The following is a 27,861-nucleotide window of genomic DNA, read 5'->3' as shown; positions in this document are numbered from 1 at the left end:
GCAGCACACCTTATTGAAGCAGTTGTGGTACAGCACTACAAGTCAGGAGGCAGTGCCACATTCCTGCAACGCTATGCTGGACTGTGCCTTAAACTTCCTTTATCATTACATCAAGCTCTACATCCAACTGCCTCGCTGGGCAGAGAAAGAAACGGGGGGAAAAAAGTTCACCTGACGAAATCATACATGCTTTCAGGGTTTTAAAGCTACAAGAACATAACCAGAGTGATAATCCCTTCATTTCACATTTGCCCCACACCCCAAAGTTATAAAAGGCTATTAATCCTACGAGCAATGCATGAGTGGTATCAATTGCAGCCTAGAACCAGTACTGCTGGGAACAACAGGCAAGGCTGGTCCAGACCCAGGAAAGCACGGCAAAGTCTTGCTTGTGAGACCTGCTAAAAAATCAGACTGCATAAAGCAGAGAAACAAATGGTAAGGAATGCTTCTGCTCTTGCAGGAGGAGAAACACAGCGATCTCTTGCTAAAGATTAAGCGATTCCTTTTCTTCTAAATTTAGGAATTTTGGATCAGGCTGCAGAAGGCTGAAAGACATCTCATAGACATTTTTTTCCTCTATGAAGAACTTTGGCAGAGGTTGGGAAAAGCTATCCTAATGGTCATTTCTAATGGACTGTAGGAGAGATTCTCCATAGCGGCAGTGAGAGCTCTGTTCTCTGGATCATTTAAAATTGTAATGGGCAAACCAGAGCAGATAATAGTGTAGAGAGCAATCAATCCCACAATAGCCCAATTGTTCCAAGTACAACCAGACAGGTTTCATCAATAGCCACAATGTGATGAGAAGTTTCTAAAACTTTATTAATCAAAGAAAGCAATCCTCTGGAGAAGACTTATTTGCACCACAGCTCCTAGCAATGTTCTAATTATATTTGCAAGAACAATGGAAAACACATATACACATGGAATGTGTCATGTAGAAAAAAAAATACATAAAAAATGACTAAGCACCGCAAGTCAGACTCAGTTTTGTGGTCAGCTGCAAAAGTTACTTGGCTCTCTGTCATGGATAGCTGTCATAGTTTAACAAAACATTGATCTAAAAATGACAAGAACTTGGTTGCAGTCTCTTTCATACAAGAAACATAAAACAAGAAGAGTCAAAACATATGTAGAACAGCCTGACGATGTTTGCCAGAACTCCTCCCACTACTATATAAACATGAAGCAAAACCTTGGAAGGTTTGAGAAATAAAGACATTCTGAAATATTTGCCTGCTCCCCTCTGACCTCACTGCTCCTGTCTTGTGGTGGATCATGGTACCAACGCCCAGGGTGCACCTGAGACCATCCGCATGCCTCCACTCCTGAAGAACTCCCCAGTTCTTCCAGAAGACTGTGAATGCTGGGCATATGGCAACAGATCCCTCCTCCCCCTCTTTGAGACATCCTTTTGGCTGGGGTATTTGGCAAGCACTGACAGTACTCTGAACTCCGTTAGAATTGTATTTTGGCAAGAGCTGTTTTTCCGATTGCATAATTCAAGGTTAGCAGTTTTACTCAAGCAGTCCACTCTTCACTTTCCTACTCCCATAACCCTACCCCCATTTCCCCTGATATGAATATTTTTCCTCTCAGTTTGATGCCTGCAGAGATACAGCCAGTGGAGAACACCAGAGGAGGAATGTTCAGGCACATCTCTTCACATTCCAGCTTTTCTTATTCTAAGTGAACTGAAAGGCCAGGCAAAAAAAAAAAATAATGCATTTTTAGAGTCACTGGAAAGAGCCAAACACGGTTACGTATGGCCTGCGAGGAGAAACTCGCTCATCAGTTCTTGCACCTAAGAATTACAAATACACTGATGGAGAGAGTGCCTGCTACCTTTGTTCCCTTCACTGTCAATACATAAAAAGAAACAGATGGTTGCCTGTTATTGTCCTTTTTATTGTCCCATTTCCCCCCTCCCTCTCCAAGTTTAGTTTGTCCAGCTATTTACCATCCTGCTCTGTGGGAAAAATTCCCACATCTAAATTCTAAAGGTGGTATTTTCAAATAGATTGAGTTTTGATAAGCTCGTTTTTATCTCAGATTGTTGAGCAGGGCCTGTGACACCATCTAATGTGGTCTGTGGTGCTAAGGCAGAAGTCTTCTCTCTGCAAGTCCCAGTAAATATCACCCATTAAGACATACACCTTGGTCAATATGCATCAAATCTTGAAGTACAAGGCAGATTAGCTGCTAGACCATGATCCCACAATGAAAGTTCGCTTCTGTTTATGACAGAAAAACATCTTTAATTATCAGACACACTGGTGGTGCCAGGTGTTATCCATTCAACATTATGATATTTTCCTTAGCTCTCCAAAAAGGTGAAGAGTCTTATCCTACATCTGACATGAGTGAAGATTTAGTAAAAGTAATCTTTCTGTGCAGTTCCTCTGCCTCTTGCAATAATAAACATCAGAATAGCTTGTACTATAAAATCTTCATCCACAGTCTTCCAAAATGTGGAAAACATTAGGTAGGTAGGCATTATGGATGACAAAGAGCTGGAAGAACTTGGAGGAACCACTTGCAGTAGTGAGAAGTGTGCCCAGGGGTTTGAACATGATGAATTATTTGCTGTCCAAGCTCTAATCCTGCGTATTAATGCCATGGTACTTCAAAACAGGTACTGTATACACTGCCCGTGTCTCTGTCCAAACCACGTTCCAGTCCAGATCACGTTACACCAATAACTGCAGTAAGAGAAGTTCTGGCTCTTTTCCAAGGGATCTTCTATTTAGATTTAAGTTTTTCTGTGTAACAGATCACATTGCCCAAGTGTTTTGCACTCATCAGTGAATTTAGCCACAAAATTTCGCAAAGAAAGGCAGTATTATGAGCTGTTTACTAGATAGGAAACTGAGACCCATATTAAGTGATTTCCCAAAGGTACCTTAGTAAGACCGGTAGTTTTAGGAACTGAAACTAGGGCTCCTGAATCTTACCTAAAAATTATAACCTCAAGCCTTACAATTTCTTTATGAGTGTGGAATTGTGACTCTTGCTGATGGCACATGTTACAAAGGAAAGCAAAATAAAATAAAGAACAGTTACAGATCTGCCATTACAATGGACCTTGCTTAAGTAACGCTTGCAGGGCTGTAAAACTCATAAAAAGCACATGCATGAAATGATAAAACAGAGTGAGACTTTCAAATGTTGACTCAGTAATTGTTAAAACCCTTCTGGCTGCACAATTTTATAGTCTTCTACTGTACTAATGAAAAGGGAAGAAACAACAAAGAAGGGTTTTAGCCTTCCAATTATATAAACTCTGTGGACCACCAAAGAAGATGAAAGATTATTTATAATGTCACAGCAATTTATCATTTGGGAGATTTTTTTGGTTGTTGCATCAAAGTTGAGTATGAAGAAACAATGCATTCACCACCCCCTCAGTTCTTTCGGTCTTGCTTATCTGAGATCTTTTTTTCTCATGGAATAATCCACCCACAGAACCTAAAACAGCATTAGAAGCAAGGAAATAAAATAGCATTCTTTATTTGTGGCTCTTCCTGATTTTATGATATTTCTTTCAGAATGATTACATTCAGTCTTAATTGAGGCTACATCACTTGGTAAAGGAACCACATCTTTTGGTTTACAGTATGTATTCAAATCCAGATTGGTTCACTGCATCAGATTTGTAATCTATATGAAGTGCTACATGGACTCGGTAGAGAGATGCCCTATGAGGTGTTATAGGGAAAAAATCAGATGGATCAGGTAGGTCCAGACATTTAACTACTCTCCTCTCAGGAACAGACACCCAGTCACAGGCGGAATTTGCTGAAATTTGTATAGTCATTTTCTTTGCCGTATGTTGTGGATGCAGGTCTGTGGTTTCTAAGGGCTCTCAAGTGAGTGCCTTTCAAAGCACTGAAGAAAAGGCAGAGTCCACTGAAATAAAAAGAGGAAAATCCTCAGTAAATTGGCAGGGCTCAGGTCCCCAAGATATTTCTTTTTTTTAATTCTTTATTCGAGAAAGAATGACTTCCTCACTAAAATATATTATTTGACTGATGGGAAGTAGCTGTTCTACAGGAAATGAGGATACTGAGGTCCTCCTTTTCTTTGGTTGTGAGCTCTGAGAGATAGTCTAAGTCAGGATTTTTAAATGAAAACGCAGGTAGGGCTGTCCCAGTGCATTACTTTAAAGAAGAAATAAAAAGGAAAGCAAAGCCAAAGCAGAATGATGAGACACTGCTTCCTTCATACAAAAGTTTTTACAGTGTGGGCATAGGCATCAACCCCAACCAGATCCAGCTGTAACCCACTGACTGCAAATAGGTTCAGAGTTACATGACCCAGTTTCCCACCTAGACTGCTTTTTGGGCTGACAAGAAGAAAGAAAGAAAACACAACATTTTCTCAGTCATGCAGTAAGGCTGAGCTTGTCTACTCCCCAGCATCAGCATCAATACAACTAGAAGTGAAGTTCTGCACCCCCAAAACATACTATCTGAACACCTACATACGGGCAGAGCAGGACAGGCTGATCCCCCAGGAGACTAAGTAGACACCATTCACAGAAGAATCAGGCTCAGCCTCTGTTACACTGAAGAGAGGCACTGCACTGGTGCCCATGAATGTGCTGAAAGCCTGAGCTATAGGAGGCACATGATTATGTAAAAATAATAACAAAATCTCAGGAAGTAATTAGCTCTCATGGCTGTAGGGCACAGCTTGGAACTTAAACCCAAAGACTCAAAAAGCTCAAAAGACGTAACAAGAACTCCAAACCAATTGTATGGTTTTTTTTTTTCAGGAGGAAGTTGATCCATCTTTATTGGGCTTAATAAAATTTCCACTAACATATAAACAGCTGCAGTCCTCCTTGATCCACACTAGCCTGTGAATGTTTCCAATCTCTGCCCTTTGGAGTGAACAAAGACTTAAATTCCCATTCAGACTTCAGTACCTGCAAGGATCCAGAGTTCTCCCTTGCCTCTTTGCCTGCTCTTCTCCTTGACTTCACTGGGAGTTTCCTGCACACATCCATGGGCAGAATTTGTCTTTCCCTCTCTATGTTTCATTTTTTATTAGCTAACCCTGCCCATGCATCCCTGGCATAATGATGTACTAAAGACACACACATACTCCATTTTTCTCTGAAAAATATATCTGGGTATTTAATAGATGATGGTCAATTTAAAAAAAAAAAAAAAAAAAAGAAAAAAAAAGGTTAAAGTCCTTGGAGGAATAAAAAAAAATCCCCACTGCTGAATTCTCCCTCCCATGCACAGGCACTTGCTAACTGAGAGTAGCAGCACTGTGACAAAAGGAGCAAAACCAAAGGCAGGATTTACCAAAAGAAAAGGGGGGAGGGGAAGTCTTCCACTGGCCATCTGTGAAAATAAGGCATGTGGCCATTAAATGCAGAGGCTGTAAATATAAATACACCCAAGCTCCACATAGCAAATGGTAAAAAAATAATAAAATAAAATTAAAAAAAAAATGAGGCGGGCAGAGGGGAGGAAAAGGAAAAAGGAATAAACTTTCACCTGAAGCAAATCAAAATGTTAAATGCTTAGTTACCAGTGCTGGGCAAAACCAATCTTGATCTTTGCAGTGTGCAAACTTGCACTTGTGTTTTTAATTAAATTTGAGAAAAGTTTCAAGAGAAATGACAATGGATACAGTAGCCCTGTTGAATAGAGGAATCCTTGTACATGAATGATCCTGTTGAGCCTGCTGATGAGACTTACTGAAAAGGCTGACATACGAGGTGATGGATGGGTGATGACATAATACCTGCTTGCCTTCTTGTCATGCTTTTTGAAAACTGTTTGCTCTGTGGCGACAGCATTAACAAAGAGGACTGCAACCTGCATACCCGAATTTCTTCTAGCAAAGAACCTTGGTAAAACAAAATTACGAAGAGGGTAGGGAAAAAGGTAATAAGAAGGAGACATAGAGTTGTTAGGATAATATGTTAACTTTTGGGTTGTGGGACCATAACAGTCCATTGTCTGCAGGATGCTCCCTGGTCCCCGTATTGTATAATAATTATTCCGAACAGAAGGCTCTCTGCTCACACTGTGAGAAGAGAACAAAAGTATTACACTGATCATCTTTCCTAGTGTTTTACAGCCCAGTGAGGAATAGAGTGGGCTACAAATTACAGGACATATATATTAGCAGTCTGCTGAACTTGCAGGGATAAGTGTGTGTGTATGTAATGTCTGTGGGTAATATAGCTTCTGCTAGTCACTGGGAATGCTAAAGTATTTTTCCAGTAAAACACTATAGAGATTATGAAAATGGGCAGATTTTAACTCTTACGAACTGACTTGGTTTAGGATGTTAGTACTGCACCTCTGGACTTGCTTCCAGTGGGTTTCTCCTGTTTGAGAAGCCTGGCTTGCACCAGGTCCTGTTCTTCCCAGTTTCAATCATTACAACTTATTCACTCTAGTCTGACCCACGGACTGGCAGTGTCTTCAGCAAGCACAGGGTCAGACTCTGTTTTACCAACCCCTCTCTTTTCTTCTCCTCCCTGCTCTTCTCTCCTTCATTTTTTTCTCATCTTTCTGGTTCAAATTTAACCATTAGGGGAAGAAAAAGAAAAAAACCTTACTGAAATAAAATTCTCTACTGCAAGAGAAATTTAAATCCCATGTGTTAAACCAGCTCCTCCTTATGCCTTTAGTAAAGTGAGCTCCCGTGTTTTATTTCTCAAAGACAGCGGGTTTGAGATTCTTAATACCTCCCTCCTCCCCGAGGGTAGAGCAGGGACAGAATTCATTTCAGTTCAGCAGATCACAGCAGTTTCTTAAGAGTTAAGTCTGCTATCCTCATCCATCAGGCAGCCAGTGAGGCATCAGGAAGGAATGATGGATGTAAAATTATTACAGGGCTGCCACCTGATATACGTACTGCCATTTGTAACTAACGCTGGAACTGACACACTTTTTTCATTATTAAACATCCACATTAAGTCAACATTGGTCACTGTCATTTCATGTTTGGCACTCTCTTAAGGGGAAGAGGGAGAGGTGGGAGTGGGGAGGAGGGGTGGGTGGGAATGGGAGGAAAGGCATCCTGAACCTGGTGTTCCATAAGCATGAGTAATAAATAGGCTCTTGCTTACGATGCTGGAATAAATATTGTTATAAATGGCTCTTTAGTTACAGCCCAGCAGACAAGTACATGTCAGAGCCTTTTAAAAGGACGCACTCCAAGTGACAACAGGGAGAACTTGTATCACAGGTTAAGAAACACTTCAGCACAGGAGGTGTATGTATTCAGGCGCACTCATCTCGGAGCGTGCTACCAGTGTGACTGCCTCCACACACGCCTGAAACACTCCTGTGTCTCCGTCTACTCGCACCACGGTGCTGCCAGCACCCTCAGCACCCCAGGTGCCAGCATTCAGAAACCAGCACCTACGTTTGTGTACACAGACACACGCTCCAATACCTGCTGGTGTGCCCCCTTCCTCCTTTTTTACAGTTTTTCCCAGGGTATGTACACCAACGTTGGAGAGTCTGACTACAGTCAGAAAATTACTGGCTAGCTCAGTGCATGTTTGTGCTGTGCATCTCTGAAAGAGTGCACTGTAGGCTTGTATGCATGCACACACATGCTGGCTCCCTGTCTTTGTGTACATCTCCTTTGCAGAGGAACAGGCAGTTTTGGGGCCGAACAAATAGATCAGAGCCCACTTGCTGATGTTGCCCGTTGTGGTGTTTGCACCGGATGACAATCTGTGCTCTAAGCTACCTGTATAAAAGGTGACATTGTTTATGTATAGTCCATCTCAAGCTATAATTAACTGTAGATGACAATTACAAATAAAACTATGCTCCCGGGTTTCCAAGAAACCAGAAAAACATATACACACACTTCTCATTTATACATGGAAATGTTTCCAAGAAAAGTAATGTAAAAATATGTTTTATTGCATTTGCAATTAAAATAGGTTTTAGTAAAATCCATGTTCATCATGATGCTCATAGTTTTTACTGTGATCCTCTGAAAATCAAATCCCTCAAGATGGTCCAAGTTGGATGCCCATGAAGTGACTCATCCTAGCCATTTGTAAAGATTTTTTCTCATTTATGACTCCTTTTATACAGTTTCTCTCCAATTCCACAAAATTCCTGTCTGACTACTGCCTTACAGCTGGCAGGTCTGGCTGTCCACAGGGATCAGCCCATCTGGGAACACGAGCCAGATAACAGGTCATGTACATGTGCGGAGAAAAGCCCCAAGAGCTGTAACAGAGACTCACAAAGGTGATTTCCAGCCCTGAGCCTGCCCAGCTATCCCAGCAGATAAATCCCTACCAAGAGTCTAACGTACGTGTTCAGAACTGCACTGGTGAGCTGCAGCAGCAATTCATGCAACAAAAAACTCAACAGGTCTCAGAGAATTGTAGGTCTCTGTTAACTATACCAGCCACTGCAGCAAAGAAGGGAGGAAAATTTGGGACAGCTCCAGATGCATATTTGTTGGCTATAAAGACTGAGAACACTCTACAGGAAGGAGAGTCTTTTCTTCTATGCCTAACTATAGACATAATGTACATTTCAAAGTACAAATGAGCCTACAGACACATAGCAAAGTTAGGCTAACCCTTTTTTAATTCCAGCCCCTGCCTGAAAATCTCCCTGTCAGGAAGCAACAAGTGAGCAAATGTAATGTCCCAGAAGTTTGGGGGGCTTCTGAAGGGAAACCCTCAGTGGTAACACTGCAGCACTCTCTCACTACCCATCTTCTCAACTATCTCTTTTTATTTCCCTCCAAAACATGGAAAAACAGAATCAAATTTAATTCAAAATGGCAACAGTTGCCTTCCTCTCAAATCTTGCTCTGAATAAGAGAGAAAAATTTAAAGTCATGGATCAAACAGGTGCAAACTTTAAAGAAGTCAGGGTGTTTGTCTGGATCTGAACTTCACAGCTGGATAGTCAGTGGATGGCCTAGAGCATACATGGGAAAGAAGAACAAGTACCCAAACTTTACAGCCTACGTCTTTTTCTCTGTGGGGTCAAATGCAAAAAAAAGAAAAGAAAAAAAAAAAAAATCTCAGGGGACCCTACAAGTTAAGTGCAACTTCTTAACTTGAGCTTAGTGGCTTCGGCGGTCACCCCAGCAATTCAAATATCATTATAGTCTAGGAGAGCTCAGACTTGCTTCTGTTCTTTCCTGTCTGCACTTTAAAAAGAAAATAAAATAAATCAGTGTGCCCCTATAAAGTTTTGGCATTTATTGTATCAAAAACTCCAAGCCCTGCAGTCGCTCAAGAAAAATTTTCAATTGAGCAAACAATTTTTTCATCCTGCTACCTTGTAAAAGAACTCCTCTCTGCCCTCCACGAGCCCACCAGGAATGAATTAGAGAGGAAAATAAACTTCAACTGGGGTTGAGGGTGAGAAGTGAAAACAGAAGGGGTAAGGAGAATCCCAACAATAGGAAAGTAACAGAATAAAGTGAATGCAGATGGTTCCACTCCTGTTACTTAATCAAAAGGCTGTGCAGAGTCACTAGAGCCAGCATAAAGTCATGTGTTAGAACAACAGCTGATCTGTATTAAAGAAGATTAACTCGCAATGCCATGGTGGAGGGCCTGGGATTATTTTATGTACTTCCATTGCCGAACAAGCCGTCAGCACAATTACTGCCCTCCGATGTGAATGACTGATCTGTAACCACAGCTAAACAGCATGCTGCTTAGGGGCCTGGGTGCTTCATGAAGATGAATTTCCATACCATCAAAGTGCTTTTAATGGGCTTCCTGATCCAACCACAAGGCCTGCTTTGCAAGTATATAGAACTCAGGATGAAGGCTTCCTGTCCAAAAGGATTTGGTCGGTTGTCACTTGACAATTCCCAGCCAGCACAAGGGAGGAGAGGGGGGAGATAGGTAGAGTTGTCTCTGCTTTGGAGGATTAAAAAAAAAAAAAAAAAAAAAAAAAAAAGAGGGTACAGATGCTTTCTGAATGCAACCAACTGCTGTATCCACAGCTGAATTCAATGCGCTTAACAAATAACAGCAATTTAGCTATGCTTGCGAGGAATAGCTTGAGTCACTTTGCATTAGCATCTGGCTGAGTGTTAAAGTCATTTCTACATGGGGAGCAGAGAAAAGAAATTTCTGCTCCAAGCATCCTTTCAAGAATGCTTAAATATTTGAATATAAATTCCTTTGTGCTTGTGATCAGTTCTTCTTATATCTGACACTCTGCTTTTCCCTCTTCCCTTCTGGTACTCTTCTATGTGAAATGCCATAAACATGCTCCATCCCTCTCTTTCTTTCTCTGTCCCCATACCAGCACTCTGTATTCTTCTAAGAGAGACTGTATGCACTCCCAGATACTTATTACACTGACCTCTTTTTTCCCTTCCCCTTCTTCTCAAGAAAGGGCATGAAATTGGAGTCATTTCTATATCACTTACACCCAGGACAGGCTGATGAAAAAAGTACAGTAGTGAGAAGACTCACATGTACATTTAACATTCATTACCCAGACTGCTGGCTTCTCACAGCTTATTGATCAAACTCCATCTAAAAACAGGGAAAATGGAAAGCTATCCAAATTAGCAATCTGCTCATTCTGGACAATATTGTTTGACTCACAAGCTTCCTAGGATGACTGACTTTCAAGTTTCTGCTAAATAGCTGATCATTTTTATTCATTCTATTTATCTGCCTATCTCAGTGATTCACACAGGTCTATACAGTTAAAAGCCACTGGAAGTGGTTTCAATAAAATTCAGTTTGCACCAAATGCAACAACTGTCTTCTTTGTTAAACTGTATGACTAAGGCAGTATCACCTCAAAAAAATATTGCAAGGGAAGAGAGGAACTGAGGAAAAAGTCTTGCTAAGCATATGATGCTGAGATACACACAAGAGTTTGGATGTATGTCTTAAGTGGTGGTATTATAAATGTGGCAGCAAGGACTGGCAGGTCTATTTATCCTTCATAAACTAGGGCAGCGTATGGAAAGACATCAGGTATTTCCAGAGAAAAGCAGCAAATCACAACCTCTTTGACATACACGATGGTTACAGTACGTACAAATTTTACTAGAGAATATTTGTCGGTATTTTGTTACAGCACAGCTCCACGGGCCAGTTCAAAAGCAGAAAGTGGTAAGGACCATAGTTCTGCTGCCTCTAAGTTTCAATGCAAATATTTGGTGCAGTTTGTGTTGTCAATTCTCCATTTTTTCAATTTTGTTAAATCATCTAACGTGACATGACAGTGCTACATTGCAATGGTCACAAAATATCATATATGACAACCTCACAAGGGTAAATACCCAGAAGCTCAGCCTGAGTATCAGCAAAGCTTATGTTCCTAAAGAAGCTTGAATATTTTCAAATCCAGCTCATCTCAGAAACACATGTAAGCATTTCCATAAAGCAAGATTTCCACTTAGACCCAGAGATTTCCAAGTTCATGTTCTCATAATGCACATTGACAGGCTAGAACAGAGAATTAGTGGCCTCCAAAGTTCTCATGAGGGCTTTAACTATCTCTGCCTCCTCCCCACTCTCACCCAAAGGTCTTCAGATCTCCCTCTCATGTCATTTGGTCATGGTTTTCATTTCACTTTTCACTGTTTTTGAAAGAAGCAACTATTCTGTTTAAAAATGGGGAAGAAGAAAATAGAGCAAGAGATAGGAGGGAAAAAAAAAGAGGAAGAACCTATGTATCCTGTAGGGAGAGTCAAATACAACCTCTGACCCTTTGCAAAGAGAGCCTCTGAAACTCACCTTCTCTGTCCTGCAGTTATTGAGCCCCAGGCTATTCACAACGGCCACCTTCCCATCCAGCACCTGTTGTTCCCTCCGAAGTTGCTCCTTCATCTGTCGGGCTTCCTGGATTGCCTTGGTAACAGCATCATGGTCATTTAAATAACCTGACGACATGACAGAAGAAAGGATATCTTAAAAAAAAGAAAGTTACAAGAAAACACTTTAGCTTTCATCGAGAAAATGCACCGATAGTTTATCATTATTAATGAGAAAGAGTTAAAAGGTAACGTCCAGAAACCCGTCTGTGCTCTGTAATTCTGTTATTGTTATGATAGAGCCACCTGGATAGAAAGCATGAGAACCCTCAGTGCCAAAATCATCGTCCTGATATGTGATCCCATTAGTTTCAATATTTCCCTGACGCTGCAGAGGTTAGCCCCGTGGTTTGTGTGCAGCAGGATGTAACCGGGTAAGAGTTAGGGGAAGCTTTGATCATGCCAGCAAGCCCAAACTCTTAAAAATAGACCATTTCATTCTTCTCTTTCTTAAAACTTGTGAATACATTAAAATAAACCACAGGTGGCGGTGGTTTGCTATAGATATGAAATGCACAATGGCTGGGAAGAGAAACCTCATCCACTGAATGCTCCCCACCACCACCTGTCATTCAGAAATGTATAAGAAACCACAGCTACACGGATCTACATTCCCACTCCTATTCATGCTGCTAATAGTAGGTCAAATGTCCACTGTTTTGCTGCAAATTCACAGCCTAGGGCTTAGCCTTAGTAGTCACTGAATTATTTCCTTTTAAAATGTTACAAGCATCACTGGCATAGCTAATACTATTTAATTTTAAATGTGACACTTTGTCATTTTTTTTTTTCCTTTAGCGTACTGTAGATTATACTTATTATGATCTGCATGTGATTTGTAGGATAGAATACTGATGGGAGACTCCAAGCCCCGGTCTATTTTTCAAACATTAAAGGAGAGGCTAATATCTATCAATCTCCCTCCCCCTCTCCACATCCCCACACGCACGCGCACGCACACACTTCTGTCTTTTAACTAGGGCATAAAACCGGCATAAAATGAATCTGTAATATGAAATTGCCCAGAAAAGGGACTTCTGTTTGTGACATGAGGCTAAATCTAACCAGATCCATTGGTGAATTGTGACAGATGGAGGGACTGTGAGACAGAAGGCAGGCACTAATCACACACAAAATGACCGGCTTGCCTCAACATGTTCCATGGATTCCAGCAAACTTTACACCCTAATCCATTTTTAGAACAAAAAACATCTGGGCCATAAATCCTCTAATCTGCCAAAACACGCTATTAAATCCCATGATTTGTTGAAAAACACTAAGATTAAAGAAAGGAAATATAAAATGGCTAACTGCCGTGTTAGGAAAGTGTTATTAATACTCTTTCTTTGTCTCAATTATGAATGTTCTGTTCCTAAAGAGCCTTGTCTAATCATGTCAGATTACACATCCTTGTTGTATTGCTAGACTCTTCTATCTGATCCACTGATTGCCAAAAAACATAGGACATTGTCTTGCTGCTTAAAACATTTCAGGGGAAGAAGCTGATGTCAGATTAGTTCAGTGCTGCGCTGCTGTCAGGATTTTAGTTTGGTTTGGGTTTTTATTGTTGGTTTTTGTTTATTTTTTAGACTGCAGACAGAATGGGACTGGTATTCCCATCTTCCTTGGTGCACAAAAACTAGAAAGAGAAGTTTCTGTGTGGTTTGACTGCTGTTAATTGTACTAACAGTTAGCTTTTGGCTAAATACCCAGGAACCCTGAGAGTTTTGTATGAAATAACTTGATCCACATCGCTTTTATTCCAGCCAATGGAATTCCAGTAATTCCAGCTTTCCCAGCATAAGGAATTATATAACCTGCAGCAGCGCAGTGCTACCAGCTGATTTATTTTTATTTTTTTTTACCTCTTTTTTATCAACTTGCTTGGTTTCTTCTCCGCTTTGCATCTATTACTGATCATGCATGTAGTCAGAATAAATTAAAAAGGAAGCAAACAAACAAACAAACAGTAGTATTGCTGCTGGTTGTGCTCTTGATTAGGCTAGGTATAATACTTTCAATCTGTAATGCAGCTGAATTTGCCTAGAAACTGGAATTCATGCCCTTCTCCAGACTATTTGGCTTTCCTTGAATACTGCTATCTTTGAGACAGTTTGGCACATGACAGTGAATAAAAGCAAGCACTCCTTATGTTTTTCAGTAGCTGCCAAGATGCTGGTGTGCAGGGAAATGATTAATATAGAAGCAAGTTGAATGTAAATTATTGTTGTTTAGGGTAGGTGGTGAATTATTGACAGAGAGGGGAACTGCATTACATAAAATGCACTTAGTTACAAGGATTGCCAAACTAGCATAGAGATGTTGAAGATAATGGCAAAGGGCAGAGAGAAGTTGTTTCTGTTTTTAGTACACGGACATATGCCTGTTCCCAAAAAGAAATGCTTGGATTTAAAGTCATACATGAAGCCACGACATTTGTGACTGCTCAGTCTGTAGCATAATTTATAAGCTATAAGGCTAGCTCTAGAAAAGGACTGCATATCTGTATGCCCGAATGCAGCTCTACCGTTAATCACAGCAGGCTGTAAATTTACATCCTCCAAAGACAACTGAACAACACATGAGTATTTCTCCATGCCATGAGAACCCAGCAGCCTGAAGAATTGCTTTCAGAGAATGGTTTTATTTTGAAATTAGTGACAGTGAAAAGTGACTGCTCAACTGCATCCCAGCCAGGTGGGCCATGGGCACCTAGGACAGACAACTTGTGTCTTGCATTGACAGCTCCAATCATTCAAATGGTAGATGTAACTCTCTGGGAAATGACTGCATGTTTCCCAGTGACTTTTCCTGGAAGGATCCATCTCTCAAGATAAAGAAATGATCCAGTTTCTCTACCATTTTGAGAGACCTCAATTCCTCTGCTAAAAATGCTATCAGAATTTTTCTGTGGCGTAGCATCTATTGGAGGGTGACTTGAAATTGCATGCGCAGTTTTTTAAGATCACCAAAAGGTTTTAAAGTTAAGACTCTCCAGAGTTTTCATGAGCCTTTCATTCTTCTAGTCCTCCATTAAAGGACAGACCTTTGTTAGAAGTATGCTATGTCTGTCCAGCTCCTGCACCACAGTTAAAAACTGCTTATCTTATATACACAGTATGCACAGTGTTACTGCTCAGCAACCTCAAAAAGTCACTTTCTATATTTGTAGCTGAGAGATATACAGCAGTGAACTCTATGTCATTAACAATAACTTAAGTATGTTATCTTTTGCTCTACAGTTTTCCATGGTTTATTAATGGTATAACACATTAATTCTTCTTACAAGAGTGACCTTTAAAGCTCCATTCATCCTCACAGCTTTTATCCAATTACATTATCACTCATTACAGGTAGAGCATTTCAAAATCTGCATTTTGTTAAAAGTAGTAAATTGCGGAGGTCTCAAACCTATGAAAGGTATCAGGTGTGTAGGAAAAGAAAATTGGAGAGAAGAGAACAAGAGATGTCCTGCCACTGAGATGCAGGTCAGATGCTTAACTCCACATCTAAATGCAATGCTCACTCTATTAGGAACAAAAAAAATTAATGTGAAAAAATTGAATCTCAATGCACTGTACATGGACAGCAGTAGGGCCAAGCAAATTAAAGATGAAATACATTATTATCTACAACAGTTAAAGAGTGTAAGGCTAATAATTATACATACATTAACAATTAACAATGTGATATTTACAAAATATTTAAATAATTGTAACATGTCATACCAAATAAAGTTCTGTTCTTTTCTAGAAGGCATAGAAGCATATTCTGTCTGATATACATAACTATCTATGTCAGCAATAATCATGTATGCACAGTGGGAGAGTAGTATAGTAAGATCTAGATCTGTTTTGAACTTTGGAGGTAACTATGGGTCTTCCTCGTGTCTATGTAGGTAGAATATGCACTACAGAGAGCTTGGGAGAGACCCAGAGACACAAAAAAAATTTACTACATAGCAGTGGGATATCACAGAAACAGTTTCTGATAGGTTTCTGATAAGTTTTTTACTTCTGTTCTTAGTGCCACCTCTGAAAGCTGCCAGCAGGAGATGTTTTAGGAGCAACAACACACACAGTAGCAAAGGTACAAGAATTTACCTCACCTCATTCCCTAAACAGACCTTGATTTACATCCAGAAAACTTAATTCAGGTTATATTCAATCACTTCATGGAAAAAAAACATTTCAATCAGAAGGATGAAGAATGGAGTGTGAGCAGATGTTATTACACACACAAAGAACAGCCCCTTTAACACATCAGACTTGTAAAATCACCACTAGGACTGTTACTTTTTAGACAGTCTTTAGACAAAGAGGTAATTTTGACAGGAGGAAGAATTAACACTATTTTGTGGAACAATATTAAAAACAGCCAGTCAAGACTTTTTGCAAGATACACCATCAAACTTGGTTTTTGAATGAACCTGCTGATTGTTTTGCTTATTCAATCAAGGTAAAGTAATGCTCCGTGTAGTTTTTTAGTGGACTAAGGATTAAACTTGTAATTTTACAAAGATGCGTTTGCGTAGGTAGACTTTTTAACTCAAAGGGAATTTTTTTTAAGTTTATCCATCACTTTTAGATGACATAGTACAATATCACAGATCTTTAATGACCGCCATTAGACAAGTCATTCTCTTTAGTGCATGCCATCAAACAAACAGCATTTATTAACCTTTATTGACAAAGCAGCATCTGAAATAACACAGGTCTTTGTTTTCTGAGTCTGTAAAAGTTAAGATACTCCTCCTGAAATGGTGAGTCTGTAGGAGTTTCTTTACTGACATCAACAAATGTAGTATTATGGTCAACCTGCGACAGCTTGTAGACCGGTGTCTGGCACTGGCTGATAAATGCCCACTTTCCAGTAACATCTATTAATTGTTATAAGGAGGGACAAATGAAACTGAACTTACCTATTGTGTTAGCTCTGGCTGAAGGACTAGCTAATGTTGCTGGCACGGAGGATTTTAGTGAACTGGCCCCACTATTTATTCTCAGAGTCGGCATATGAGGAGAGGTGGGTGATGTGGGAGACTTGCCATCAGATGTCTTGGGTTTGGCTGAAAGGTTCAGAGGCTGGGCCACTTCATCCTATGATGAGCAGAAGAGAAAAGAATGTTATTAAAAAACTGCTGTTGGCACAGCACCATCCAAGCAAAGACAGTTGTTTTCAGCTTATATGAACTGTTAAACCCGAAAGGTTGTATGATATATATTAAGATCAAATGTGATACCATCTTGTCATTTCAGCGTGGATCCGAGATGACTGATAAACTGCAAAATTAGCATGACATGATCAGAGAACATCTTCCATTTGCACTCTGTATGTAAGAATCGTCTTTGAAGGAATTATTCAACATCAACAAGAGATACGCTTGTATGACGAAAACGAAGAGCATTTCTGCAGTTATATTCTACTGTTATTTTAAACTTGGTATAGATGAACTAAATAAGAACTGAAGAGCATTTTCACTTAAAATTCAACCACCAGCACCATCCAAATCAGGCAAATGTGTTTGAGTGAATGGGTTTTCAGTTGGTGTTTTGTGTTGGTCTTTTGTTTTTTTTTTTTTTTTTTTAATAAATAAATTGTGTTTTCCTCTGAACTTCCCAGGCTTAGAATTCCAAGCACAAAAACATCATAGGAAGCAAATACCTCTCTTCCACCACAACAAGAAAGCAGGAAGAACGTGCCCTTTCTTTCCACAAAATTTGAAACAATAACTTGGATAATTCTGCACAAGCTTTTTCATCTTCTGCAGAGCTGGACTTCAAGATTTCAGCAGTTATTATAATGCAAAAATAGAAAAATTGGGTGACATTTTTTTCAGGGTAACTGGAATTATTCCTAAACCTGGCTTGATTACACAGAGTAACAGACAGTACTATAAAAGACATTAAAATTCTAAGTAATGTATTTTTGTTTGACCAAAGTAAAGTACAATAAGGGAAAACCAAACTAAACCAAAACAGGGAAGGGAGAAAAAGCTTTTCAGCAAGAGGAGTATTTTAGAAATTAATTTAAGTGACTTTTTAATAACCAGAACTAATGGATACGGTATTAGATCCAACCATCACATATAAGCCTAGCTTTCCTCTGACACTGTGACTTAGGAAAGCTATCCTTTAGCTACTGGAAATGTTACACCATACAACTGGGTTTTGGCTCTAGGCACTGAAGAAACTGATTCTGATCTCCCTAAGTTGTAAGACCCTTCACTTCCATAGAATTATTCCTGACTTACAGCAATGCAAAGCTGACTGGAATTAGACTTATAATGTTTGAGTGTTTTACTGTTACCACTAAGGTATCTCTAACTACTATCATATAATACTGATTCTTTTCCACAGAGTGTGGTGTGCTGCAGTAAAGAAGGAATTTTTATAGCTGTCTATGGCTTGTGGAAGTATGATGTAGATGTACATCTCCAAACACAGGACAATTCTGCAAAGCACTTTTCCATTACCTTAAAGAAGCAAGCTCTGAGTAGAACACTTTTGTTGTATTTGATTATTTCTACACTTTTGTAATAGTCAAGATGAAAAACAAATTAAAGCTTAGCAGACAAATGTATCAGGGACATCGTGGACACAGCTGTCACCCTTAAAGTGGTATTTAAGCCATCCTAGATGCAACTGGCGCATAAAATAAAGGGGAAACAAATCAACGCGTAAAATGGACTTTGGAGCCTTTATTCTGTATTCTGAGAACTGACTTAAGCACTTAGAAGGCAGAGTTCTGTTATCTTCCAGGGCACTTAAGCCTCGTCATTAAAAATATCACCCAGTTCCAACGAGCATTTGACATTTTAAGAAGGTATTTGTTACTTTACAGAAATATAAATCCATCTGTATTAGCATAAAATAGATTAACATGTTAGCTAAATGGAAGGGGACTTGCTCTGCTCTTCCACTGATTTAAATTAAAAAAATAAAATAAAATAAAATCCAACAAGAGTGCAATCATAATGTTATAAAATCAGTATTGAGGTAGTTGCACAAAAGTCTAAGTACAAACTAGCCAATGAATGAATCAAACACAGCCACCCTGTGCCAGACAAGGATCCCTGAAGAGTAAAGTCATCTAATTAGAAGACAGTATCAGAAGCAATGCAAACCTGTCCACAGACTTGTTTTGGTTCAGTCCAAGAGGGGTTAGTTTCCACATATATTCAATTGTTGACCTCTGTTGTCAGTCTCAACAAAAGGAGCTGATTAGTTTCAGCTATGGTAGTAAAAGCTGCAGTGTGCTCTCTGGCCACTGGAAATCTGACCAAGAGCAGCACTTCAGTTCATATGGAGCAGCAACCCTTCCCTGATGGGAATGGCTCTCACTCGCTGCAAAGTCAGCTCGGAATCCAACCTGCATCCTTGTGCTGAAACGTTTTTTTTCAGTCTTGCCCTTCTGACTCAATTCCTTGGCTATCCTGTCCCTATAAAGTTTATTTCATCCCCTTCTCTTGCTCCTTCTCCCTTTCCTCAGCTCTTCTGTTCCTTTTTTTAGCCTGCTGTGAAGTCAAGGGCTTGTGCAAATCCATCATAGCACAGTGGTTTTGGTCTCATTTAATGCCAGTTAGAAATGGAGGAGGTGATTTTTTTCCATCGTAGGCATCCAGCAATGAAGCTGTTTCTGCTGTAACTATTCTTGGTAGTAAGAATGCTCTTCCTCATTCAAGTCAGCACAGCCTTCTCTGGAGCCAAGAAGTATAAGGCCTTGTGGAAATAATAGAACTCGACAGTTCCAGAGCTGATAAATGTCATTCCAAATTGCTCCTTCATTCACTTTCTTTGAGTGTTCAGGCTAATGGTAAATTAATCAGAGGTCACAGAAGCTTGGTTCTCATCAAGGAGGATAAGTAAACAATTTTCAGCTATTATATATATTTACAAAATGATATTATTTCACTGGTTGTTCTTCATAACATTTTTACTTCTGTTATTTCAAAGAGCATTCTCAAATCCTCACTGGAAGTCAAATACATTAAAAATCAGTCAAAGAGATCAGAAATCCTACGTTGGATCATGAGATGATAATAATTTCAGTAATTTCCTTTATTACAGTGGAACTACTCTGATTTATTCCATGGGAGTCTAAAAAATATCTGGGTAGTAATATACAGTTGTGTTAAGTGTGAAAACGACTGTTAGGATCCTCACTCCTATAGTCAGTGAGTCATTTTACTTTTTCCTATCTGCAGGCATAAATTCAAAATTCTCTGCTCTGCCAGTTTAAATCAAGAACTGTACTGTCTTCATTATTGATTTGCACCTGCATAACCATGAGAACAATTAGGTGTTGGCCTACCATTATTTTTAACTATAAAATCTCCCAGCTAACATTCTTCCACATTATAGATTAGCAGGCTTCACTCTTGGTTATATCAAGGTTGTGTTAAGTGCAGCATGACAGCTAGAGCAAATAAGAGTAATAAAAAGAAAAAAATAGATGTACATGTTCACTCCAGGTAGATGGTATCTTTCAACAGCCAGCAGATTTGACTTTATCCAGTGGGATCACAGAATCTAGAACTACTCCCTGCACTTAGATTTTATTAGAGAAAGCTCAGTATTGATTGGTCCCTGCCTTTTTTTGGCATGCAGTTATACTAAGATGCCACTGATAACAGGGTTTTTTTTGAGCCAGTATTTTTTAAAGAGTTAAACAAAGTCAAACTTTTATTTATATATCAGCCAAAACGATTAACGCTTAGACCAGAGGATGTTAATAACCAAAAGGCTTGTAATAATATAAACACAGATGTGATCAAAGTAAAATATGATCTTGATTAAAGGTTATGAAATGTTTCCTTTAAAGTAGCACATTTCTCTAATAAAACAAAACACACACACAAAAAATAAATGCAGAGAATAAAACATAGGCGAAAACACACAACAGAGGGCTAATAAAATGAAGTACCCACAGCAAAGCATTGGTAAAGAGATTTCCATCCCCTGTATCACAGCAGTGTCAGAATAGTCACTACTTTAGGGAGAGCTGGTGGTTTGCTTCTCAGGATTGGAAGACTGTCATTAACCAAAAACTTTGTAGCTTGGGGAACTTTAAATCCTTGTTTTGCTTCTGATTTTTTTCCCAGCTGATCTCTAGACATACAATGGAAGAAAGAAGAACTCTTCATCTACACCCAAATTTGGGGTGGTAAACAAAATATTCAAGAGCTGTATTTTGTAGCTTCACTCAACCTGGATTTGTATAACTTCAAGCTTTCATATTTAAGCATCAGACACTGGAAATCTCCAAATATAACTGCCTGACAAGCAACAGTTAAACAGAAACACTGCTGGTATGTTGAGTGTGCATCACACTGCTTTTATAAGGTCTGTATGGTCCTTTGGAAAGGTAAAATGTGAGGTAAACACAAAGTGCTTATTAATATGGGAGGAAAAATGAAAGAAATAAAAAAGGAAAGGATTTGGTCACAGTCATACAGTAATGAAGCAGCAGAGTTTCAGACCAACCTAGGAATTCTGACTCATAATCACCAATGTTGCAAATAGTTGGCTGAAATGGTGTCTTTTCTAATCTTTCAATCATGCTCTCTCTATTTACTTCTTCCTAAGATAAAAGGTTAATTTATCCCTATGGAGAATGGATATGGAAAAAGAAAGGAATAAAACCTGATTTTGAGAATCTCTCTAAAGTGTTTATTAAAAATGGCACTATTTCAACACCAAGAGCTGAACAAAAGACTGATAGCCCAGATCAATGAACCAGCCTCAGAGAATGAAAAAAAGGGGGGTGGGTGGGGAAGAACCCGGACAATCCATTTGGATTTCATAATCTCACTTCTTTTCACACATTTTAAAGATTAGTATACTATTAAAATACAGTTATTGAATTATTGTACTGCCATTTAAATCCAAGTGCTGTATCCCATTGCGGCACACACTGAAGGTCCAGGTTGCATGGTTTATTACAAAATCATGAACTGCTCTGTGTATCATCTGACTGGCAATATAAATGTGCTTAAATGACCTGGCATAAGCACAGCCTAGCATGCTCTACTAAAGAGGCTTTTCATGACCTCTGGGAACACATTCACCACATCTTGCTGCCTATTTAAATGACCTTGACAGTACAAATTACAGCCAAATGAGTTAGAAATAAGAAGCCGGAGAGGGAGTTTCTAAAAGAATGCCTCTGCCACCTCACTAGAAACAAAGCCTCATTCCCCCACCCTGGTTCTGTTTCATGGAGATCTTCATTTCAACAGAAATGCAAAATACAGAGCACTTACTGCATGTCTGGGGCAGAAGACAATGAGCTATTGTCGCCCACTGAACAATGCAGCCAGTCAGTGGCTTATTCATTCAGTCTCTTGCTCACCCAGAAATGTCTAACCAAAATGTACTGGAAACCGAGGTGCGACAGCATATATGCAAAGAAAATCCTTTGGCATCACTGTCCCTCAAGCCTACAGTTGTCCACACACTCACACAAAGATACTGGTACCTTCCTTCACATCCCCTCCCCTTCCTCTGAAGCCACTCACGGTGAAATTATCAGTAGTGATAACAAGAAGCCGAGAGGTAAAGACAGTTGTGAAACATGTTGTATAAATGAATCATGCTGCTGATATTATCCTCACTGATGAAATAATTGTATTAAATTAAGCAGGGATGTTCACATGACAGGATGGGTGAATTAGATAATGCTCATCTGCAGCTGTACCTCCTCCTGCCACATTCTCAAATTTTGATTAAGAATAATGTGTCCCTTCCTGCAAAGGTGGAAATTTCTCTGACTACACAGAAAAAGAGATGAGGGCATATACACAGGCATCTTGTTTATGATACGATAATAAACACAACAGAGTTCTTCTTCAGGTTCAGAGAAGTCGGTTTATCCTACTCTTGCCCACAAGTTCCAGTGCCAAAAGCAGAAGGCACAACTAGACTCTTGTCAGAAAGGAAAAGGCAGCAAAGACAATGCAGAGGGCAAGTATTAGGAAGAATTGGCTTCTTTCTGATCCTGCAAAGTGCACAGACTTTTCCTTCTGTAACAGATAGCTGCAGAAACATCTCAGCCTGGACTTTTATCTATACCCAGAGCAGATTTTTTTATGGTGTTGCTTTGCTGAGTATCTTTTCCTGAATGTGTTGCTCTCAGAAGGTAGACACTTTCTGGCCTCAGCACACGTTACCCAACTAAAGTCAGTACTTCCAGTCTCTACTGATAGTACCCGAATGCTTTTATTTATGGGACTCAAAACAAAGGGGGGGAACTGAGCTGCCTTATATCTGCGACAGACAGATAGTCTTTTTGTTCTCTCATTTGCTTCTTTTAGGGGAGTACTCAAGGAATAATTTACTCCAAATGTTGACTTGTACACTGGTAGTATTCGTGCACAATCTCCACTCCTGCTCATGGGGAAAAGTGGTGCAGGAACACACCAACTTAATCTGTTTTGTAGTACCAGGGACAGACAGGATTTTTTCCCAGTCCTTTTTTACAATGCTAGGGGCTCTCAGTGAAGATATTCTCTGGAGACTAAGTCCTCTCAGAAAGATCCCTAATATCTTCCCCTTTCATTTTTCTTTGCAGGAAGCCTAGCTGCCAGGAAAGAAGTCTGCAGCTACAAAGACTAATTTGCTGCCCTGGAAACCCCAAGCTTTGATTTTGGCTAGTCCACATGTTGTCACAGTAAAATAACAGAGCTGCTGGGTGGTTTTCTCTTTGTATTTAGCACTGTTGCCTGAAGTTGTACGCAGGATTCACAAACAGATATAGGAAGAACAAAAGAGGAGCATGCAAAATGACGTGTCTATATACATGGAAGGCCATAGGAGCTGGATGCCTTCCCCCTTCTCCTCCCTACAACCTTTTTATCCAGTGCACAATGCTTACTCCATAGCATCTCTCTATTCTATAAGCCACAGAATACAGATGCTGAAATAACAGAGGACCAAATGCCAAAAAAGTCTAGGATCATTTTAGTCCTCCAGCTAGCTCAGATGTGGAAGAGGGTGGGCTGTTTCAGCTGCTGGGCAGCCTAAAAGCAGTGTCTGTGGATAGAGCTACGTAACTCCTCTTCAGAGTCTACATCCAACAATGACCTGGGGCAAAGGCCTTCATTTTGTGTAGCAACTGGTCAGAACTCTGCACACAGAACCCTAAAAGCAACTCTTTAGAACTCTTCAGGAAAGACAAGTGCTGCACTAGGACCTAGCCCTCTGGGGTCTCATGAAGCTCCAGGCAGGCTGTTTAGCCAACAGAATACACCAGGGCATGAAGCTTAGCAAAATGAGCAGGCTGGCATATGTTTACTCAAAATTCATTCATTTAGTTTCTCAAATCCTTAGAGAAGCATTCTCCAAACCATACTTGCAGCTCCCAGCTGGCTTTGGACTGCCAAAATGCCCACCACCCTTGTGAAGTCTCCTGGTAATCTCCACAGGCAAACAGCACAATGTGTTTGAGGAAAGTGGCTGGTATGAGACTTCTAGGCTATTTTTGCTTGATCATGAGTTTTTATTCACATCAACCTCTAGGGAATCCTGACGACTTATGGATGTTTATCCCAACTCAGATCCAAACATCAAACATCCATTTTCATCCATACAAAAGTAACTGACTTATTCCTATTGCCATTATTCTGCTGTTTGGGCATCTGCTCTTCTGTTAGACTGAAATAAGTAGAAGTAAGAGTTGCTCACCACACTGCTTAGGACCCAGTATATGGATTTTCAGTACAGCATGAAAGAAAATTGGCCTTAAATGAGAAGGGTCCATGTTGAGTAAAGATACAACATGAGCCAGTGCAGAGACTGGCCACTTGGGACTCTGATAGTCCATACTTTGTGCCAAATCTGGGTCCTGTTGTTAGCTTTTTGCTTCTAATAATTATTGTTCAGCTGTATTTCTCACATCACTGCTATACCTATTTATTTGGTACGATGCTATTAATGAAGGGCTTCTCTAAGAAGGTTCAAGTCAGCTGCTAAGGCACAGGTTAGCAGGGATTGATGCAGATCCCACAAATGTTCAGGGGAAGACAACTCATTTTTCATGCAGAATCATTTCACAAGAGGTAAAAACCATTATAGAAGATCATGGAATTCTGGGGAACAGGAGGAAAAAGGATTCTTCCTAGAAAAACTTCCTAGGAGTTCTTCCAGACTGTCCCCACATGAAATACATGTCAAGTAGTAAAGTGCAAGAGGGGAAAAAAAAGTCACCTCTCCAGTGTACCATAGGAATATTAACTAATTAAAGCTCATAATTACTCTGACAGCTTTTGCCTTATTTTACAAACAGGAACAACGTGGCACAAAGTGGCTAAATGGTCTCACACAGTGAGTAAACAGCTGAGTCATAAGAAAGAGCAGAGGAATTGTCGCTCCTATTCAAGTCAATGTTTTGGGTTTGTTTTTTTTTTTGATACTGTACTGAACCTCCCAAAACATAGGATCATAGAATGGTTTGGATTGGAAGGGACCTTAAAGATCATCTAGTTCCAACCCCCCTGCCAGCAGCAGGGACACCTTCCACTAGATCAGGTTGCTCAAAGCCTCATCCAGCCTGGCCTTCAACACTTCCAGGGAGGGGGCATCCACAACTTCCTTGGGCATCCTGTTCCAGTGTCTGACCACCCTCACAGTGAAGAACTTCTTCCTAATATCTAATCTAAACCTACCCTCTTTCAGTTTAAAGCCATTCCCCCTAGTTCTGTCATTAACTGCCCTAACGAAAAGTCCCTCCCCAGCTTTCTTATAGGCCCCCTGCAGGTACTGGGAGGCCGCTATAAGATCTCCCCGGAGCCTTCTCTTCTCCAGGCTGAACAGCCCCAACTTGTTCAGCCTGTCCTCATAGGAGAGGTGCTCCAGCCCTCGGACATCTGCTTCAAAATAAGTTGCAAGAAAAAGTAGACAGTTGTCAGTTTGATCTGTGGCATGTATTCCTGTACTAGTGCTGGGTAGAAACTGGAGCAGCCCATGCCCTCAACCATGATGCCTTGTAGCTTGGGTCTTGTCTCAATTATTTATTTATTTATTTATTTAAATCCTTGCTACATAATTCTCTGTCTCAGTAAAACCCAGAGTCTAAACATGTGGTGTCGTGTCCTTAATAATGCATTCTCCTACCCATAACTAGGCTGTTTAAAAAATGGAAATAGATATTAGACTGGATTCTGTTTGCTGCCTAAATTGAACTTGGGAGTCACCACTTTCCAACAAATAATCCTCAGTAAATGTTAAGCAGAATGAACAGCAATGAAAAACAACAAAACCTGAAAGGATGGGGAAGGACTTGGAAAGAAATGAAACAAGGACCTGCAAAGCCAAACAGCATTACAAACTGGTACATTTTAAATGAACAACAAGAAAACAGAAGCCACACTGATCAAAGCCTCCCACCTCCTCTCTGTGGTGGATGACACCTTCGCTGGGAGCACACCACCACCTCTAACCCCACACCTGCAAAAGGAATTAATTTCAAAAAGAATACAGACCAAAGCGTAGCATATCAAAACAAATTAGCAACAGACCCCTCCTCCTGCTGTGGTCAGGCAGGAGAAGCAAAGATGCTGCATGGATTCTAAGATTCAGTAGGGGAAAAAGACAAAACAAAACCAGAAAACCCCAGCTGTGGAAACTTTAGAAGAAACAAGTCAAAAGAGCTTGAAAGAAAAGAGATTTCAAACAGCTTGGACAACTGGCAGTGAGCTAAGAAATTCCTTTTCAAAATCTACCTGTGCTTTCTCTGCTTTTGGATATCTCTATGTAGTCTAGGTAGATTTTTGATGAAGAGAGGCAGCAATGTATGCAGCACTACAAATAAGTAGTGCAAAGATAACATGCACTGTTTTTATTTATGGATACATACAACTGTAAGGAAAATGTCAAAATATGTTTTGCAACTGTAGATATGACCTGCTTGACAATTTGTTTTTACAACTAATAGCTTTTCAAAGGGAAACTATCAACACAAAACTCATCCGTCTTTAATGCTTGTGTGCTATTAACAACATCCCAGATCACTCAAATCAAAATTATTTTACAACTCTGTCTTGCTGGGTATTTTTTCATTTCACCTCCTTTTAGCAATAAGATGAAAACTAATAATCAGTTCCAGAAACTGGAGAGATTTTAACATATTGTAAGGAAGATTCAAAGCAAACACATGCTCCATCACTGCACACACAGAAAAAGAATGTATTTAGTATTTAGTATTTATGCCCCTGTGGGGTTAATTACTTGAAAGTAGTTAACCCCACGTTAACTACTGTTGGGAAGGGTCATTCCTTTTCCCATGCCATGGTCAAGGCTTTAATTATTGCTCATTCCTTGGATCATGCCAAAGAGACTCGGGTTCAGTTCCTGACTTTCCAACAAACTTTCTCTGTGAACCTGAATGAGTCACTCTTTATCTAGTCTTCTTCTGCACACAGTCACTGACATCTTTACGAAGTTATGATAAAATATTACCAAATAAAAATTTTTGTGTTGTGCAGAAGTGCAAATAGCTACAGAAAGTAAAGGGCCACCTCTTTTGTCTCAATTCTCTACTTACAAAATTGGAGAAAATACATGCTTTAATCTATGAAAAGGGTTTCTTGAATGCAAAGTGGGCATACATCATATATATGTTTATCTAACTGCATGAGGACACCACCATTTACAACCCTTTAAGTTTAATAAGTATCATTGATATTATATAATTATCCTAATGAACACATTAATCAACCATAATAATCATCATTAAAAGTGAAATATATTGTATTTCCTTTTTTTATTTGCTGCTGTCAGTACTGAATGCATAATACAAGCAGAACAGTGTTGAAGAAGTATTCAGCCCCCCTTGGTGACTAGATTTCAGATCCTATTCCTGATTCACACCAACAAAAACGAAATCACCATCAGGACTGGTATCGGGGCCAAATTGCTGGCAGGCACAATGAACCACTAATTGCTGGATTCATTAGTAAGACTCATAGTTTGTCCCCATGAGATGCTGAACACTTTCAACTCCTTTTAAAACCTAGCATCTTAGAAATTAAAATTAACAACTGCA

At 39.8% G+C, this 27,861-nt stretch overlaps 1 protein-coding gene across 1 annotated transcript in view; it reads right to left on the bottom strand.

Moving 5' to 3' along the window:
* LOC104532947 (transcription factor SOX-5) overlaps positions 1-27,861 on the bottom strand; it is a gene marked incomplete at its 5' end in the record, with an annotated part of 55,709 nt that overhangs the window by 15,608 nt on the left and 12,240 nt on the right. Inside the window, 2 exon segments of the mRNA XM_029087542.1 lie at positions 11,744-11,889; positions 16,742-16,919. Coding sequence (XP_028943375.1) covers positions 11,744-11,889; positions 16,742-16,919 — 324 coding nt within the window.

Source organism: Antrostomus carolinensis, unplaced genomic scaffold, assembly GCF_000700745.2.
Source record: "Antrostomus carolinensis isolate BGI_N321 unplaced genomic scaffold, ASM70074v2 scaffold12351, whole genome shotgun sequence".
In the NCBI taxonomy this organism is placed as follows: domain Eukaryota; kingdom Metazoa; phylum Chordata; class Aves; order Caprimulgiformes; family Caprimulgidae; genus Antrostomus; species Antrostomus carolinensis.
This window is presented reverse-complemented; position numbering and strand designations above follow the sequence as displayed.